The 19,967-nt window shown below is 48.3% G+C and overlaps 1 protein-coding gene and 1 long non-coding RNA gene across 2 annotated transcripts in view; one reads left to right on the forward strand and one right to left on the reverse strand.

Annotated features, from left to right (window-relative positions):
• The window catches only part of LOC125707496 (latent-transforming growth factor beta-binding protein 2-like), a 53,263-nt gene extending 39,793 nt beyond the window's left edge, over positions 1–13,470 (reverse strand). Inside the window, exons 1-4 of the mRNA XM_048974707.1 lie at positions 13,014–13,470; positions 10,169–10,366; positions 8,618–8,931; positions 7,657–7,759 (exon numbers count right to left, since the gene is read on the reverse strand). Coding sequence (XP_048830664.1) covers positions 7,657–7,759; positions 8,618–8,931; positions 10,169–10,366; positions 13,014–13,260 — 862 coding nt within the window. The 5' untranslated portion in view covers positions 13,261–13,470. The remainder of the gene's footprint in view (positions 1–7,656; positions 7,760–8,617; positions 8,932–10,168; positions 10,367–13,013) is intronic.
• On the forward strand, positions 13,054–17,932 carry LOC125707497 (uncharacterized). Its single transcript, XR_007382294.1, has 3 exons — positions 13,054–13,174; positions 15,358–16,393; positions 17,539–17,932. It is a non-coding gene; the product is annotated as an uncharacterized LOC125707497 (long non-coding RNA).
• Positions 17,933–19,967: the final 2,035 nt, after the last annotated feature.

Below are 19,967 nucleotides of genomic sequence, written 5' to 3' on the forward strand. Positions count from 1 at the left end.
AACACTGAAGAGTCTTTATCAAGATCGGGGGCCGAGTGTCCATCCAAAAACGTGTCATATTGAAGGAACGGATTTCACAATGGATTATTTACGACAAAGACTCACGACTTCTCCTCGCGTCTCGTTATCACAGTATTATTTTTGGGAGTAGTTTGGGGGTCATATTTCTCTGGGGGTCTTGGAAGGTCCAAAACTTAGCTCTTTACTCTATGAAGCTTTTGTTACATAACTCAGAAGACAAGGTAAAACTGCAACAGACATCGGCCTGTTCCAGCCGGGGCCTGTTCTGCCTTTCCTCTGGATTTTGGGTGCTGAGTTCTAAAGCAAAAGCAAATGCAGCAGAACCTGAACAAGAGGACAGCAATGACTGGCTCTGACATCCGTATAGCAGACGTATGGCCTTTAAAATGAATATATGTAGTACATTCAAGGCAAGCGTGTATATTTCACAAGATTTGCAGGAATAAGCCTAGAAGGTTTTCTTCTAAGTAGTTTCAATAAACCTTCTACTGTGTTTCAGTGACCCATGCACTCCTCACACATTCACACACACACACACACACACACACACATACACAGTGGCCTCCATCAACTATGGTGCCGTAAGCCCTTCGTCGGGACCTTTCAATGATACTAATCGCTGAGCTTCTGTTCTTCATCCAGCCACGTGGCTGTCCTTCACCAATACACCGACGTGTGCCATTAGCGTCCACTCCCTGGACGCGTTGCTAAGGAGCTCGCCGCCAATTCTCGCAGGGCCTCTTCCATCTTTCCTTTCCTTAGGCTAGTAGCAATGCAGTTCTACTGCTATGCCCTGCTACTTGCTTCCTCCGGCCAGCTGTCACCATTTCAGACCTTTGGGAAGAATCCGCACGGGACAGCGAACAGCACACAGCATTAACATTCCTCTGACATTCCTCTTCGGGATGTAGAAGGGGAGGCCTCGTAATCATATCCAGAACAAAATTAAAAGGGGGCGATTGTAACAGTGGATTTGCCACCACTGCACCCCCACCCCCATTGTCTTTTTGTTTTCTTAACCTGGTTCTTCAATGATCCATTTCGGTCCACTGGCCCATTCCTCTGGTCTGGGACCAGCATCTGGGGATTCATCCACCAGATCAAAAAATAACGTAAAAGTAGTGGGCGAAAAACAAATGTTCTGGAGCAGGTCTCCTTCATAAGAGTGAGAAGGTAGCACCATCCAGAGAAAGGCCACCGAGACAACAGGAGGCTGCCATGGTAGGAGAACAGCAGGGCATATCGGGCATCATGTGGCATCAGATATGGTACAGGTAAAATGTCTAGTGAATGGATGGGTGAGAACTGCCAGACTGGGCAAATGGGTGCTGTCCGGTGGGAATCAAAGCTTTAAATTGATCATTTACCCTATGGCTGAGTGGTCCACCCTGATGTCAGAGGGCAGAGGGGCCTATTTAACCGCGTAGCATATTCAGGGACCACCCCTGTCATCAGTCATCATCCTGGGCTCACCATAAATGGGCCCCAGGGACCTGTTTGGGGAGATTGATCATGAAGACATGACTTCATGGCTGTGTGGGAGGGTAGAGGAGTGAGGGTGTGGCTCGAACCACAGGGGCGAATGGGAACACCCCTCATTTAGGCCAGGGCAGCCAAGACACTGTGACCTGATGGAGTCACAGTGGAAAAAGCCAATCCCTGTGCAAGCAGTCCACAGATCTTTAATTGCAGGTAGAGCCGCTGTTGATTAACACTGAAAGCAACCGCTAATTATGAAAAAGGACTTATAGTTCTGTTCCAGAGCAGGGCTGTTGCATGGGTAGGATAAGTCCGTCAAGCAAGGCTGGAGTCTAACTTTATGGGCTGGCAGAGTGATTCCCAAAAACAGTTCTTACTTTCAAAAAGTAATGAGTCATATGGAGAGACAATGCAGCAATTAATGTCAAATTTTGGAGCAGCAAGATATGCCAGAACATCAAATTTAGGCATTAGCACAGCGACGTCAAACCGGCACAGTTATTATTTGAAATTGCAAGTGAATAGAAGGCACATTACACTGCTTTTCAGTTGGCAGGGCAACAACACAGACTTTGCCAGGCAGTCCTACGACGATTAGGTCATCGATCTGACTAGTTTTCTGCTTCATTGAACTCATAATGAAAGGACCTCATTATCGTCCAATTTCCTACATAATGTGATGTAATTAATTTGTCTTTTTTATATATGGCTGGCTAAGTTCTAAATCTTGTCACTTTACTTGTAACTGTCATGGGGAAGCTCATACTTCTCCATCACTGGTCACTAGAAACCATCAGATACCATCAGAATCCCATGTAATGATTATTATTTTGGAGAAGGCCAGGCAAAAACGGAACTATGAATTATGGACAAATGTGTGCCAACCTCATCAGATGTTAGTATGCTAACTAAGTATGGATATGAATTTGACATTTTGGAGATATCTCCTGGAAGACGTGAAAAGGAGCTGGACTTGGACCATGCGATCTGTCAGTTTGGCCCCATCAGGGTGGAAATCAACCATTGTGAAATAAGAACCAAGCCTGTCAGCAGCTCCTCAAAGACAGTGGAGGGGTCGTCAGATCACTAGGAATTTTGGGACCAATGGGAATTTCAGACAATGATGGGCGAACTTTTGCAGCGCAATTGCACTTGTGATTTCATGTCAGTCATCAGTTGCCCAAAGTGAAATAATTATGGAGTTTAAAAAGTCAAGCACATGTCAGGCTGACTGGATAGTAGATGAAGGAAAGACAGCAGTGGAGTCTGTGGATCTGTGGTCATGGAGAAGATCGATCTCATGAGGGACTAGACGGAACTCAGCCCCCCATCCCACCCCCACCCCAGGCTTTTGATCCAGAAGCTCATTAGAAACATCCTGACAGTCAAACAACCCTGGTGCTGCTGAACTCGAGAAGAGAGGTGTGAGGCGATGGAGGGCAGCTTTTGTGGGATGACATCATTCTGACCTTGCCTACTCCGGCAGGAAGTACTTTACAGGCCATAGTTCCTGTGGGAACCTGAGTGATTTATTTCACACCCATGGGACCCTTCATCCAGCTCCCTGGGAAGAGTCCCAGAGCAAATGAGAGAGTCACAGGGAGCAAGCCTCTCTAGCAGGAGCAGAAGGAAGGAAAATGTATGGAACTCATACATGGAGGCACTGCACCAAGCCTCCTGTTCAGGCTAACTGATATTGCCTCAAGAAGCAAAGCAGGCCATCCAGCATGGCACTGTGAAGGACCATCCTCAGAAACCTTCTCCGAGGCACTGATGAAGCCACTGCACTTATCAGGTTATATCAAGCACCCACATACAAAAACCATGTCATGTTGACCAAAAACCTCAAAACCAAACGTGCTAGCTGTCCCAGCATTGTCCGTTTGCTGTTTATCTGCCAGGCTAACGGGGCGCTCAGGTGTCCTTTGTTATTTTAAGAGACCCTCACTGTAATTCCTCAGATCTTGAAAACTCAGTCTGGCAGGAACACCTGTCCCTGCAGACGAGTCCCAATGGGGATCTAAAATAACCACCCACGACGTGATGTGATGATGCCTAGATGGTACTGCTGACCTACATCATGTGACCAGGAGAAATAAAGATCCACATATGAAAAACACTCATGACAGGAGGCTCTTCAACCAATCAGGGGACCACCGACACTCCAGCCAAAAAGCTGCTGTCCAGTGTGGCATGGTGGTCAATGAATCATTTGTAGGTTGAGTAACTCATTTCCAAGCCAACAGAATATGCATGTTTTGAATTGCTTCATTGGTTGAAGAAGGAGCTCTTTATCATGCCCAAGGCGTTAGTACTTTTGGTCCAATAATAGCAATAGCAGTAAGTCCATGAGGATTTGTGTAGAAGAAAACACATAATCCAATTTTCTTGCTATTGACACTGAACCACACTCTGATCTCTCATTATAAGTGCATTGTGTTGTATCCAAGAAATTCATATAAATAGAAATACAATAGAAAAGTCTGTCTGGATAGTTTACAGTACTCAATGGTGGATCTAAGCTGTACAATGACGTTTTTAGTGAAACCAGTCCAGTCTTATTGGTGCACTTTTGTCACTTCCTTGTTCAAGTTGGCAATACAGATCTTCAATATGTAACGACAATCAGTAGTTATTACTGAGATGAAAAAAAAAAGAAATGTATTCATACCTATAGAAGGTTTGAATGCACTACAGCATTTAACCAGCTATCCAATCCTGATTGTATGACCCGCCCTTGAAAAACTCTCAGCCAATCAGTGCACCATCTTACCACTACCAAGACAACCCACTACATCCATTATACCAACAAAAAGCCACTCCTTTCTCCTTTGACAGCTCAAAGGCCTATACCCCATGCTTTCATTCGAACCTCTGGTGCTTTCATCACCGAGAAAACGGCACTGCTGGGTTGATACACAAGAACAGGGAGCCGCGGTGTGTTCCGTGTGAGCCGTGACCAACTGCCCTCCCGATTCTGCCTGGTTGTCATCACTGGACGTTTACACAATGGAAACACAGACCGAACATGCTTGCAGTGCTCTCTCCCCCCCCCCCCCCCCCCCCCCCCCCCCCCCCCCTATTTTCTGCGCTAATCACGGCTGGAAACAGTCACACGAAGGGCAGCTGAGTACTCAAGTTTGGCGTTATGTTTGTCTAGAACAAATAGAAGCATTTTAAAAATTCCCTGTGAACGCAATTATTTATTTATTTTTGGGGGGATTTTAGCGTTCTGGAAATAAGACGAAAACAAAACGAGTCTCTTTCTCTTGGTCTTTTCCTCCAAGATCATGAACAGATGAGGCGGGAAGTACAGCGGGCCCACTGGACTTCTTGGGTCCTGGTTCTCATTACCGCGCGATTCTGTCAGCGCAGCTCCGCGATCCGGTTCTCCAGATTCGTTCTGTCAGCCTCGCCGCACGTGGCAGTTGCTCTCCGTGTCAGACACACTGCCAGATACTGCACGGCTGGTCTGCACGCAGGTTCAGCTCGGTGTTGGTGGGAGGAGGGTGTATCACTGCAGTTTAATCAAGATGCTTTTGCTGGGATGCCCGTCGGTATCACGGTGGCTTGGCACCGCATATAACCATGCAGAAAGGCCCTGGGGATGGGAGACAGGGACGCTTTGGTGTTGCCACATTCACACGGCCGTTTTTAGCCCTGTTCCCAGCCTGCTAGATGGCTGCACTCGAACATTAAGAGTGCAGTTCTCCCCATGCTGCCCACGATCTTGCGCTACTTGTAGAAACACCGAAGACGCCAAGCTTCAGAAGATGAAAATACCACCTCTGATGCCTTTTCCCCAAGTCCTGCGAGTGACTTAACTGCCAATACGTGCCTACAAGTGACAAAGCTGTAAAAGTTTATTAAGGCTTTAACTTTAATTCACTTTAGAGTGTGTGAACTATTACAGTAAACATCCGGATCCATAAATGGGAAGTGCTGTAAACTGTAGAGCGATTAAATGGGTTAGACTGGAAAAGAACTTAAACCCATTTGAATATGGCACATAAAACCAAAGGTAATTTTATAGTGTTTACACTATAAAAGCACATTAGCATTTTTAATTAAAGCCCTCTTATGGCCAAAAGAGGAAAGCCAACGTGTTAAATTTATATAAAACGCATGGCCTTCGAGCACGGCAGGTTGGTTTAAAAATGTCTGCTTTGCTCTCAAGATGGCAGAATAAACAACATCCGCACTGTTGCACAAGCCGAGGATGATGAGGACAGTGGCTATGCAGGTGCCAGTCGAAGCGAGGGCTGGTTTCCGCAATGAGAGTGTTCCCGAGTGAGAGCTGCGTGGACAGGCTTGCTCTATAAAACACGCGGGGGGGGAAATTAACCACTCACTCTGGCAGAACACGGCGGCCAGCAATGTGCGGAATGACAAAACAATTACCGTTCCCAGGTGTGCTGGAGGGCCAGGTGCCAGCGCATTAAAACTCATGTTAGATGTTGGGGGTGTGGATTTGGGCTCTGCTTCTGCGAAAACTCGCTCGGCACAACAGCGATCTGATTGTGCTATAACCTTAAACTTTAGATACAAAAAGTGGGACCCCCACCCAGAGCCCAAACACTGAGAAGGATGCCAAAATGTTCCCTGCTTTAGGCTCACACAGGAATCTCGCTATATTATTATCTAAACACTAAAGCCAAAGCAACTGTTTTACCGTGCCCTTGTTGAGAGGGTTAAAATGTGCTTCTCCACTTTCTTTCTGGAAGGTTCCATGTGCGGCATGCAACAAAGGCACATTTGTTCCCATGCTGGACCCAGCGGGAGATGACAGACTGGGCTGAGGAAGAGGGAGTGAGATGCGGAGGGGGGGGTTCCATGTCCCCGAAACTGGCAGAAACTTTTTTTTGGAGGCAGACAAGAGGCTTTGGAATCAGAACGTGGACCACGGGTGAAACAGAGACGCAAAGGCCCGCATGGTTGAGACTGGAGAGGGGATGTCTGCTTCGGATCTGAATGCTATTAAACGACTGGGCAGAAATAAAATGGCACAAGCCTTTCTGACAAGCAATTGACGTCCACCATCAGCAGATAGTGAGGACAAGCTGGTTTTGTAATTGGATTACAAATGCTGCCCCTCCTCCCTAATATAGCAATACATCCCTGTATAAGAGCCCAGAACACGGGCAAATATGCCTTGAAAGCCGCCCCCCCGCCCACCCTCTTGACTATGTTTATATTTGATGCTTCCCTGTTCAAAAGTCCACAAAAGTAGGCTTTCCATCTCAGGTGGGGGGGGATACTTTTCAAAATGGTTGGGAGGTGGGATGTAAACAGTGTCGCAGCAGGGAAATAGCAGGATGCCAGGGAATCTGATTTGGCGGGGGGGGCTCACAAGCATTCCTGACACATTGCGTTATATATAAGACTGCTGCTCTTTATTTCAGGGGCTTGTTTTCGTATTGCAAGCACAAAATGCTTTTTACGAGGTAGGGGGCAGCTTGCTGCGGGTGAATTCGCGCCACGCACGAGAAGCTGTGATAATTACAAACGACTGTAACTAGGCATGGCTATAAATTAGCTTTGTAGGACCTTATTAGAGTAAATGCAGGATTGTTGTCTACAGTGGTTATATAAACGTCCCTTGTAAATAATATGGGGAGGAGGCTCAGTTTACTCAACACCAGAAAGAGGCTTGTCACCATGGAAACAGGAGAAACTCAAAATCTGTCCATTTGATTGGATGAAAATGTTTGTTATGTGTTTACTCAAAGAAAAGAAATAAAACAGGACGTAGCAGGCAGGAATATGCACAGCAGTGAGCCATTAACATGCATAGTCGTATTTGGCAGGTTAGCATAAGGAGAACCATGCATGAACTAAGCATGGACTAATATCCTTGTAACTAATATCTCATTACCACTAATCCTGGTCATGGCTGTGGGTGAGGGGCTGGAACCAATCCCTGGCAGCATAAGGCACACGGCTAGGGCACACCTCAGATAGGAGGCCAGTATAGACCTACTTCTGCATATGCATGCATTTATGCAAATTTATGGCCAGATGTTGGCCTCATGTAGGGAAGAGGGAAGCACCCCTTACTACTGGAGGCAAGCAGGACAAGGAAAGAGGGTGTGTGTGTGTGACCCAGAGGTAAAGTGGGTGCAGCGGAGTGGCCACATGGGGGGGGGTTAGGCTCACCTGGTTTGGGTGGACATTCCGTGCACTTGTTGAAGCCCCAGGAGGTCCCCACGCTGCCACAGCAGTCCTCCTGTTTGGTAAGGCCTGGGAGTGGCCTGCCGCACTGTAAGACATGAGGAAAACACATTCTTCAATATGCGTTCAATATACAGGGTACATAAGCAGGGGGAGGGGGCGCGAAAGTGGTAAGCTAAAGCTAAACCTTGAGACACCAAACACAAACATTTGATTCTGGGGCAAAAAATCGCAGGCATCTGATTGGTAAAGCCATTAAATTTCCAAGCGAATCAGAATTTCTTCGTGGGTAGGAAAATGTGGCTGTCATTCCCCCAACGGTTTTGCCGACAAATCAGTGTTCAGCGTGAGCTCTGAGAGGCCAGAAGCAGCTGCGCATTCTTGGGCTGTTCGTCTTTATCACAGCGATACAATTCACAGCTTCTGGACAGAGCAGAAAACCAGAGCAACAAGCATCCCCCCCCCCCACCATGCAGTATCTCTTCATCCCAAACATAATGTTGGAGGTATTATACTGTATGTGACCCATCACCACGAAATGAGTCTTACGGGGGTACTTCTCCCAGTGCGACTTAAGACTCATTTCGTGGTGATGGGTCACATTTTTGGAATTGGGAAGTAGCGGTGGTTGGGTGGCAGGCTTCAAAGACAGAATCGGCTGATACATTTAGCGAGAGGGTCGTGGGCACGGGCTCCTGAGTAGCTGAATGGGGGGCTGGTGCACTAGGAAGTGAGGAGGATTGTGAAGCGACAGGCCCAGAGGGTTACTGTCCTAGCGTTAACCCCGACTCCTGATGGGGACATAATTAACAAAGGGGCAGACTTCCCCTAACAGGCAGCTGTACACAGGCAGAGCAGCACAAGACTTGCAGCAGGGACCTGGGTGGACGTCCTGATGCTGTCAATCATCCCTAAAGCCAACCCAATCCCCTTTTGACCCACCTACCTTCCCGTCAACTGTCTCTTGGAAGCACCGTCCCACATATCCGTTCAAGCGGGTATGGAGCCTGGTGTGGCTGTAGATGTCTCCGTTCCCATTGCCGTCACCGTAGCTCAATATGACCCCGTTATTGTCGCTGCTGCCGATGCTGTTGCCGTGACCGTTACTGGGCTGTGACCTCTGCTGTACCGAGTGCGTTCCGCCTGTGCCGCCTTCCACCTCCACCTGGCCCGGCTTGACACGCGCCACCTGGTGGACCTGCACCTCCGCCTCCGGGGGGTGCTGGATGTGCACGTTGACCAGCGACGGGTGCATGGAGGCTGCTCAAAAAACACTTACTGTCAGACTCCAGGATCATGATCTTTGGCCACCAGACAAAGACAGGGGCAGGACACACCGTGGTCAGGTATGGGTCTAATGTATCCCTCTCATGACTGGAGAAAGATGATATTCTCAGTGGACAACTGTCTTTCATACCAGAATAGCTAAGATTCAGCTTTTTTAACTACTGCAATTATAATGTAGGTGCTCTTGTGTGTCGTTAAATGACAAGGGAATCCCATCAGTGATGATGCTTCAGCTTCGTCGGGCTGGTTGGTGGACCAGAAGAACATCGGCGAGCATATGCTGATCCATCGTCTCATAAAGAAGCAATTAACATTATCAAAACCCTTAATGTGAGAAGCAGGGTAGGAGGGGGGGGTCTGTCGGCATGTGCCCAGCAGATAGAGGTCTGTAGGGTCATGAGTGTTTCAGGAAAGACACAAGAAGAGGCCATGCGTTTTGCGTTAATAAAAGGCCGATGGTGATGTTTAGCCGCCTGGCAGGAGGACGGCATGCCTGCACGGTGAGGTAGCCGTTCGCAGATGTTGTCTGGGCCGAGAAACACCAGGATGTTATTGCTTCTGCCAGCACTGGGGTAAAAGCGGGAGGAGAAAGACAGGAAGGAGAAGAGTTTACGGCTGCTGGTGGCTTATTAGGGTCAACATCGAGCAGGGAGCCCCGCTGCGCTTCTAAAGTTTATCTGCTGATAAACAGCAGTCTGCAGACAGCACAAGCACTTCGAGAGCACCCCCATTTCGTTAGAGCCAGAATGAAAGCTGACTTTAATTGTGGCATGATGCAGCAGGAGAGCACGTGCTTGAGAGGGGGGAGGGGGGCGAGGCAGAGTGGAATCTGTGTCAGATCAGATCTGATCAGAAGTTAATCTGTGCTCCATAAATTTCCGCAGCGATGAAAAGAGGCGGCTCTGGGCGTTTCACGGCTGAATCAGAACAGAGAATTAAAGACAGCAGAGAAATAGCATAAAACCCGAACTGATAAGGGAGGACAGTATTGGAGGGGGTGACATGGACAGCGTAATACATTACGTAATAAACGTTACAGAAACAAAAACAATTGCACAAAAGCGTTACAAACACATCACAATGTGTATGGCCAGGATTCCCAGGGTGTAGGAACTCTGCTCCTTGTCATTCTTTGTGCTCATTGCGGCTGTGTTCAGACTGTCTGCGTTCAGGGTTCGCACCACCTCTCCCCTCGGTAAGAGGTGCTTACCTTGCTGGTTGGAGAGGGGGAGGGTGTACGTGGAGTGTGCAGAGGAGCCCGCCTGGCCGCCCTGCTTCTTCGGGGAGGAGGGCTTCGCTGGGGGTGGCGCCGGGAGGTGGCAGAACTTCCCTGTGGAGTTTGATGGGCACCAGCACTGGTCCCGCCCGATGCAGCGCCCCCCGTTCATGCAGGGGATCTGACAGAAGTCTGTAAAAGGGCAATGGAGGGGGGGGGGCGTTAGCAACTGAGAACATATGAGTGCCCGGGGCTCAAAGACACTTGATTTACGCATCTTCACAAGCAAAACAGCTGGTGGCAACCAGGTAATGAAAAGCAGTGGAGAAGTTGGAGGTAATGAAGTTTAAAATGGAGGTAATGGAGGTTAATGGGAGGTGCAGGGTGTTAACTTACCAAGCTCCGCCCTCCTCCCATTAAAGGCCGCTTCTTTGAAATAGGCTTATGAAGTTAGTCCAGGCAGGAACTTCATGTTACTTTGTTACAGACCCCCCATGATCCCTCAGGATCTTGCCCCTCCCGACATCCTTAATTAGCACCAAAATGGCCGACTGTCCCGACGGCACACCCCCCGAGCAGTCCGCCAGCCCAAAAAAGCCCAAAAAATTCATCTGTATCAGCTTGATGTGAACTTGCCCGAATTCTGAGAATGCCCAGGGGTGCTTTGGTCGGGGGGGGGGGGGGGCAGGGGGGAGGAGCAGGCCAAGGAACTGGATACTGAATTGTAAACATGGTTTTGGGCTGATGGAGTCCATTTGGCCCCTTTCAGGACCATTTCTATTCCCACGTCCAAGGATGGATTTTACAGAAGTTAAAAAGAGGCCTTTGTGTCTCCATGTAGATTAAATTTACTGCTTGTAATCTTACAAGAGAAAGACACGTTGAGAGGTATGCAGGTCACGCTGACATTCAGCAGGTGGGCCTGACGGAGATAAATAAAATCCTCCTTCGGGATTACAAACATCCTACATACCTGGGGTCATGATCTATAGGCTCCAACCTGCTTTCAGTTCCAGATCTCAGAGACTGAAAAATACACGTGACCTGGATGCTAAAAGAAGGCCTTTTATGAGCACTGACTGCAGCTTGGGTTACACCGCGAGGCCGCTTGGCATGCGGGCGGCACCGACACAGCGGCCAGTGTCAGGGGGCGGCATTCTTGCTCCTGGGACGCAAAGTGAGGAGCGAAGCGTGGGTGTAGAGGGTCACGCAGATACAATGCAGGTAACGGCTCTGGGTTTGGGGCCCGGAGGCACAGGAGAAAGACCTCTTTCCTACAACATTAACGATGACACTGCGATCTCATCCCAGCTTTTCCTCAGCACGCCCCCAGCCACATCCTCTGCTTCAGGAGTTGACACTCTAGCCCACAGGAAGTGGCTAAATCACCGACTACAAAGAGCCCCTAATTTCCTCGAACCAGAGCCTCACTCCTTTGCTGGACAGCTTCACCTTCCTCTCACCTCAGTGTCCGTTGGCAGTGACTCTCCCCCAAGCACACTCACACTCGAACACAGCCCTTGAACCGACCCCCGCCTCTCCACCTCCCGGCACCATTTGCGACGTAGCATCAAAGGATCATCTCCAGGGTAGCCGGCCCCCCACTTCAGCACTGGAGCAGAGGGCAAGTCGTCTGTTCAGAAATGCAGGACCCTGAGTCTTCATCTCAGCTCAGGGTAACTTTTTACCGTGAAAGGATGGAACGAAGCACTCAGTACTTACATGAGCCTGTCTGCTCTCGCTGTCCGACTGCAGCATAACAGCAGCATGACATAAGCACTCGCTGCACCCTACGCGTGCACCGGAGAATAACAACGACAATAAAGATGTTCTCGGCTGCACAGCAATGGAACTCCATCTACCGACATTAAAAAATTAACAAAAAGGAAAAAAGAGCCAGTGGAACAGGGCTCAGTCCGTTAATGTTATTTTAATGCTTTAGATGAGCAACAAGATCCTATGGGTTACTTTTCAGTACGTGGGTTGGGGGGGGGGGGGGGGGCAGGGACAGCTGCCAAGTAACTGAAGCGTTTCACGTCTCTTAACGCCTTCCAAAAGCCTATTAATGGGACTGTAAATTCGGAAAAAATGAGAAATATTTTTAAATATAAATGGGGAGTTGCTGTGTGTGTGGTATTGGGGGGGGGGGGACTTAGTCTTGAGGTAAATTTCAGTGCGAACCCAGGCTTTCAGCAGCAGCGTGGGGGGTGTGAGCTTCTCCGGCTCTCGTTAAACCCGGTATGTAGTTGCTGGCACAGATCTCCCTGCCCGAGAACCACGTTCCCTGTGCGGTTTGCGGTAAAGCCCGCGGTTAAATCCCCGACTTAATGTAATCCTTATTAATCCCTCTTTGCGGTGAGGCGGCATCTCCTGGCCACCCGGCACATTAAACGGTTAATTTGGAGCCCTTGAGGGGTGGGGGGCCAACCCAGACGGGAGTTGGGGGGGCTACATGTCTGGAACGTGAGAGAAGCCAAATCCACGTGCATGGTCCTATATCCCCTTTTTTTAGCAGCTCGCAGGAAACGTGGTACTTTAATCCCCGTCTCCTTAACAGAATATTTGACACCACTCTCAGCCGCTCTAATCTCCAGGACTTTATGCCTTGCACTTTTTTAAGCTGGTATTTATTCCATTTTACTTTTTCCCCCATTAAAATATTAGGATGCAGAGGTATTAGAGGGCACTGTAGCAGCAGAGACTGTGCTTGGCAGGTCGCTAAAGCGTCAGCTTTTACAAGTAGCACAGCGTGTTTCGAGAAGGAGAAAGAGTGTGAGACAGCGATGGGAGGAGGAGGAGCAGTGCGAGGAAGGGCAGTGCGAGGAAGGGCAGCACTCACAGAGGCGGAAGCCCTGGTTTTTCGGAGGCTGGCTCTGGTTCTCACTGTAGACGGTGGTGGTGTCCCCCTTCTCACAGCTGTTGTGGCAGCGTCCGTTAGCATTGCAGACCCGCCGGCACACCATCGGGGTGAAGACGATCTTGATACGGTCCAGATTGGAGGTGAGGTTTGCGCCTGGCAGGGAGGACAGAGGTTGGATGAGGAGGTGCAGGAGGAGGAAGACCGAGAGGCCGGCGAGGAGACACATCGTCCGAGGCAGGGTGTTTGCTTTCTGGGAGCCGGAGGAGGAAGAGAGAGGGAGAGGCTTCAGTGCGAGAGTGCGTCTATGTCAGCGCACTTCTGCGTGTGTGTGTGTGTGTGTGTGTGTGCGTGCTCTCGCGTGCAGGAGCAGCATCTGGGCAGGGGCACACTACGCTTATGAGGGAAGGATGTGTCACAGGGCCATGAGGCGGGAGCGGAGAGGATCCAGTCGACAGTCGGGCGCGTCTCCAAGGTCGTTATCGTTAGGAAGAGGTGCACGACAGTGGGAAAGTTGTGTAATGTTGGGAACCTATTCAACTCCTGTTATACTAGGGATAGGGGGCGGAGGAAAAAAAAAACAGATTGTGTTTATAGCTCTGAGGATTTGGTAGAGGAAACCGTTATGGAAGGCAGGGCGGCAATGCCAGCGGAGTGGATGTCGGACACCTTGGCATGTCTGCAATTTGCCCCCCTATATTTCCACATGCAGGGAACCCCCACCAGAGGGAGTTAAGGGGAGGCTTAGATGTGTTTGGGGAGGTTGGGGGCTGGGAGGGGTATTAGCTAGAAGCTTGTACTTCTGTATCCTGTGTGTAGGAGTGGATCCAAGGCAGAGTGCCTGACTCTGGCCCCCAGAGAAGGGAACTGAGGCAGCAGTAAGAGTCAGATCAGTAAGAAGGGGGAAACGCTAGGAGTCATGTTATCTATTTCCATCCAGGAACAAGACTGCAGCCCTGCTCCAGGAGGTCCAGCGCCCCGCAGAGCTTTGGTTCAGCTCTAAGTTAACACACCTGATACAAATAATCACACCTTTCAGTAGCATCTCAGTATTACAGCCAGCCATATAGAAGCTAAGTTGGCTCTGATATTGAGATGCAACTGAAGTGCCTGATTATCTGTATCAGGTGTGTTAAATTATGGCTGCCCCTAAGCTCTGCAGGGTGGTAGACCTCCAAGAGCCTTCTATATTGGAATGACGCATGGCCAAGTGCAGGGTCACTACCTGCTGGGACGACGGCATTATTTAGAGTTTCAGTGGCCCGGTCTGCAGTGGTGGCTCTGTGGTGGCCCTGGGGCTGCCCATTGCCGTTAGTGCTGGGGAGTGCGTTGGAGGTGATGGGCCCAGTGGATGATGGGTAGCGCTTCACGGTCCGAGACGTCCCGGTCTGCTGAGAGGAGGCGTCAGCTGGGCCACGTTTCGCCAGGGTCCTGCCAGTCAGAGAAGACAGACCTTTCACACGCTTCTGCACACACGTGCCTGTATTACTGAGCACCCAAGTCCAAAATAACCCCAAATGACTCTGCCTGTCGTTGTGAATGAGCAGGAACAAAAACCATTTTACATGAGGTCATAGCATTTGCTAACAGACTTTAATAGATAAAATGGGATTTTTATGATTGTTTTTTTTTTTAAGCACGTTTCGCTATAATTGGATCAAGAATACTAAATTCCGGTCGGATCTGCTGTGATTCATTCACATCTGTTAGAGCTCAGAAAGCCATGTGCCTTGTTAATTAACTGAAAACATTAAAGGCATGCTAACGTAATACGAGTCATCACTAATCAGCATTAAACAAGGAACTTGATGGCTTCACCTTTTGGCACCTGCTGCTCTAACTTAGTCTCCCACAAGTTTGAAACAGAAAGAATGCAGAGGTGGAAAGTTCAGGTTCAGAAAGTACAAATCCAAACCAAGATTTTATTTCAACCTTCCAGCTGAGTATAAATGTCCCGTTCACAGAATACTGTTCTGAATCTGTACTTTCTGCACCTGAACTTCCTAACTCTGAACTACGGTGAGCAAGAAGTTGAGACAGTGTGTTTGGGCACGTGACTGCAAAATGCGTCTGGAGTGTGGTGCCCCCTTTCTCTCATGCATCCAGGAAACTGGCAATGAGTTTATGAAGCAAACTTCTCTTTGAAGATGCCCCCAGGGACAGTGGTCTGTGCAGAAGATATGGCTCCTGAAAGAATTTACAAACAGATCTAGAGAGGGCAAGGAACCATCTCCTTAATAAAGGCCGGATGGTAGCCCCATACCATGTAAGTGTAAAGTGAACAGGCATGCTCCACAAGTCAACAAAATTGACCTTCCCCACACAGGACACGGAAGTCGTCGGTCTTACACGATTGAAAACAACAATCAAGTGAATTGAAGAATGGAAACAAACGGACGATGCCCTGATACATAATGACACCAGCATTCCTGTGCTAACATCACCTGTCAATGGGCTCCCACTCTGGATGACAGCTGTTCACATCAGAACTGGCTGCACCTCCTCGTGCTCTATCATCAATGACAGTGGAAAACAAGCCCAGACGTCGTTTATCTGCACTACACACAAATCGCCGTAGCCTGCCCTGTCATGACGGCCTTTTTCCATTCCTCTCTCCATGACACCTAGCTTTTCTTGTCTTCTTGCGCTATGCCAGATGGTATATTTACTATCAAAATATCCCTGTAGTATGAAGTAACCTGTGTCATCTCTATATTTGGACAGGGGAGTAATATTCTAGTGGTTTGATGTCATTGCTGCTTCAAGGCTACAGGAATTACGAGGAGGACTCCTCAGCTGTCAAAATGTAGCCGAGTGAAAAATACAATCCAAACATCTCCTTTTTTAGCTGAGCTTATTCCTAGTACGCTTAAGACATCAGAAAGTACATTTTCGGAATCAAAACTGCAACATATTATTCTAATTAAAGTCAATTTATGATTACAGCAGTGAGACACATTTAGACCAAACAGAAAACATAAAGCAATGTGAAATGAATGAATTAGCAGAAACACATTCAGCCATTCCTGAACTGCTCTCTCTCGCTCTCTCTCTCTCTCTCTTTCTCTCTCTCTCAGGCTAATCTGTTAGTCTTCACCTTTTTCTTTAAAGTGAAATCTTGTGGTATGGGATTCTCTCGTTCCTAAATAACCCCCCCCCACCAGCAATGTATTCTTGAGGTGTCCAAGTCAGGATGGGCTGTGTTTGTCCTTAAAGACCATTGAAGCAGCCTACACTAACCACATTAAAGGATTCTCCAGCCCCTCAACACAGGAGGACAACATGAGAGCCACATGAGATCCTGCTCATGGTCCCTCACAGCAGCAACTGTAAAATGCAAGGGTGACGAGTCTCTCTCTCAGGTAGAGTGCAGCGTTCCACCATTCAGGCATAGGTGCATGATGTTTTCACTTTGGTGGGGAGGTGGGGGGTGCAAAAAATGCACTTTGGTTTCCTTACCCTATAACATTAACAAGACTATTCAAATCATGGTCCGCAAGGTCTGAGCCCTGCTCATTTTCCAGCTTTCCTTTACCTGTGAGCCTGGTTTGAAGCCTCTGTGCATGAAGCCCAATCAGAATTAGTGGTTTTTATAGTAAGTCCCAGGGAGAACTAAAAACAAGGCCTGGATTTGGAATCGAGGTTCAGATTTAAAGAGCCCTGCCCTGTATGTTAATGCACACATCTGATGCACATGGACTTTTGTCTGCTTATAGCTTATGCAAAGGTTCAGGGTGCCAGGTTCTTGCCAAATAATTGTAAGAGTGACTCAGACGATTAGGAGTCCCCCCCCCCCCCCCCCCCCAATTCTGCCTATGCTTTCAGGGACACCATAGCATTATGATGATCATACTTATGACTGAGGTGTCTGCATGACAGCAAATTTGTGTGACAGCTGTACTTAACTATTGACTGGATGCTGTAATGAGACTGATGGGTGACTGGTGGAAGGTGTGCCTGTGGAGGGGGGGGGTGGTTCCACATTGCAGCTGTTCGGCCGAATGGCTTTTACAAGCCGGCCCCTTCGGCTCTTCTCTACAGGCCAGACACCGGCTGTCAAGAGGCCTGTAATAGAGATCTAACGTTTCTCCTAATGACAAGGCCAGAAAAAGTCTCACAGGGAGATATTATAGCACAGTGGGCACCTATGTGCCAAATTTCTTCTATGTAATGCTGGAAATATAAGATTATGAATATACCAGCAGCATTAGTCAGTATGGAAACATAAGTGGAAGTTCCTAAACTTAAATCCAGGATAAGAGAACATGTACCAGGTTCACATACTATGTTTACTCTACACTGCACGTCTTATCTAGAAGAATTTTATTTAAAAGTATATTTTAAAAAAACAAACCACGGAACCACAGCCTCAAAAGTAACAGAAGCCACGGGTAAGAAAAATATATCTTGCACTGGCTTACTTCACTGGATGAAATTCCACTTCTACTGCTGGTAGTTTATAGAGTGTTTTTGAACCGCTGCTTATATAAGCCTACTTGCATTGCAGGAACTGAGACGGGAAATCCAACAAAAGCTCACAAGTTGAAGTCCAGGCTCCAGTTCTTGTCCAGACTGGAGAAAGGTGTGTGAGACCTGGACAGAGGGTAGTCAAGAAGCCAGAAGCATTCCTCGCATACCCTTCGCCGGTCTGCCTCGTTCACACATGAACCCACCGCAGCAGGACCTACACGCGGACGACTCCCTAGTCTGGGTGCAGAACATACAGATGTCTCGCTAAAGAGGTGAACACGCAAGATGAACCAAGGGTCTACTCCCACCCTAAAATCCGGCAAATAAAAAAATATGTTTTTTTTTTAATACCATGTTAGGAAAAATTTGTTACTAGCAAACATAAAGAAAAGCCAGGATTGGAGATTAAAAAAAGCTCGCCTTGTACCCAATCCAATCATTACGCAGTGTAGTTATTTTGGCAATGTGTCATGATACTTCCCCCAAACAAGGTACATCTCGCCATTACATCATGCTTGTAGCTCAGCTTGTAAAACATGACTGGTCCGCCGCACTCCCAGAGCTTCTTGTGCCTGCTGACCCAGATTAACACCACAACGAGTGAATGAGTCCTCATGGTGGCCTGTTGAATTTTTCGCATGGGATTGATCATTATCGCCATAAAACATATGAATATATACAATCCACATCCACTCCCAGAAACAGTGTGATACTCGGGGGGTGATTCTAAGGAAAATGATCGCTAACTGGTGAAACTAGGGGTTAACATGGACATTGTGACCAGTCCCACGGCTTGAAGGAATAATATTTATCCTTAACAGTTATCTATAAGCGATTAAAAGTAGAGTCAGCTATAAACTGTTTTTGTGTGTTGCTGAAAAATGAGCCTGCTGTTTGCCAGAGAACATAACTTCTGGCTTATGGAACCACTGGAATTGATGTCCGCCACTGACGCCATTAGCATCGCAAGAGAAAGAGGGGCACTGCAAGCGAATTCAAAGGGAACAACACGGGTGGAAAGAGTGATCACATGGCCGTGAGAAAAGAGTGAATCTTGGAAATTGTATAGATGGCACCTGGTTACATAATCTAGCTGAATGACACAGTAAGTATTGCTTTTTCTGTGTGACGACGGGAGGCTAAAGATTCATTCACGATATTCCGGCTCACTGGGCTGCAAGGAGCTGCCAGATAGCTGGGGGGGGGGGGGGGGACGCTCAAAACAGATCATTTCCTATCAGTACATTTTTTAGATCGCTATTGTTTTTTGGTTAGTGCTAGTCGGCCACACCGCCGAAATTAATTTGATGGCTGCGGGGAATTAATCTGTCTCCAGTCCTTCTTTTGAGATGCCCCCACTTTTGGAGAGCAGACCCAGAATGTCTTTATGGGGGCCAAGGGCTTCACAACTGCTTCACATTTATTACAGGCCAGCATAAGCTGGCAATAAAAGTTTTTCTTCTCTTCAACCAATAGCAACCTCTGGAGAGCATTAACCAATAAGAGCCCCTCAAGACGTTTTCAACGAATAGGAGCCTCTGAGGAGAATTTCGACCTGGCCCAACGCAGCGCCTGGTGGTGCAAAGGGGCTGTGGTCTTTAAACGATCTGGACAAACCGTGCTTTTCTGTAAACCGCTGCATTCTGGCAAGTGCTCTGGTAATTCAAGTATATCTGGGTTCCCCCCCCCCCTTTTTTTTTAAGCAACAGAACCGCACTTGATGTCTTGTTGAGGAAACAAACACAAGGTTACACAAACGCACTCCAAACACGATCCACATGAAAAGTGCAAACAAGGAATGTTATACATTTCGGCACGGCTACGTAACACATGCCAGTCCCTCAGGGGGACGCGTTACAAATGGACAAACAAACGAGTCCACTTTCTAAACACATTCAGCATTTCGAGTGTCAGGCAAGTATGCCCTGAAATCATCACGCATGCCAAGAGGCACAGGAGGTCTCCCAGCGGCGGGCAAATGGCTCTGGCTCCATGGAAAGAGTCAATCTGCCATCTAACGTTTCCTCTATGCATCCTCGCAACAGCTTGGACTAGCCTCCCACTGCTCAACTGCACGTTCCGCACGCGTTCCCTGTAACTCTGGAATCCTGAGACCGATACATTGCACTCAGTACCCCGTGGTTGGCGCCACTTACAGCAACTATGGCCCAGGCCCCTGTACACAGAGAATCAGTGAATCACGGTAGGCCACGCGAGGCCATTTGTACCACAGATTGGATTGTTTTAATTAAATTTTTTCATTATGCCGCTTTTTTGGAAGCTCCCTGATAGTTACTGGGACAGCTGAGGATCTGAGGAGGATGGCAGGGGCCCTGCATGTTGAACCCGAAGCCCAGGCCTGGATGGGCAGGAGCAGAGACTTGGCTCTGCATCGCCTGTCTAAACAATCACGCCTGACAGCAGGCAGCAGCCCCACAGTGGTTCCAGAGGCCTGGCACAGGCACT

This window comes from Brienomyrus brachyistius, chromosome 14 (genome assembly GCF_023856365.1).
Source record: "Brienomyrus brachyistius isolate T26 chromosome 14, BBRACH_0.4, whole genome shotgun sequence".
Taxonomy (NCBI): Eukaryota; Metazoa; Chordata; class Actinopteri; order Osteoglossiformes; family Mormyridae; genus Brienomyrus; species Brienomyrus brachyistius.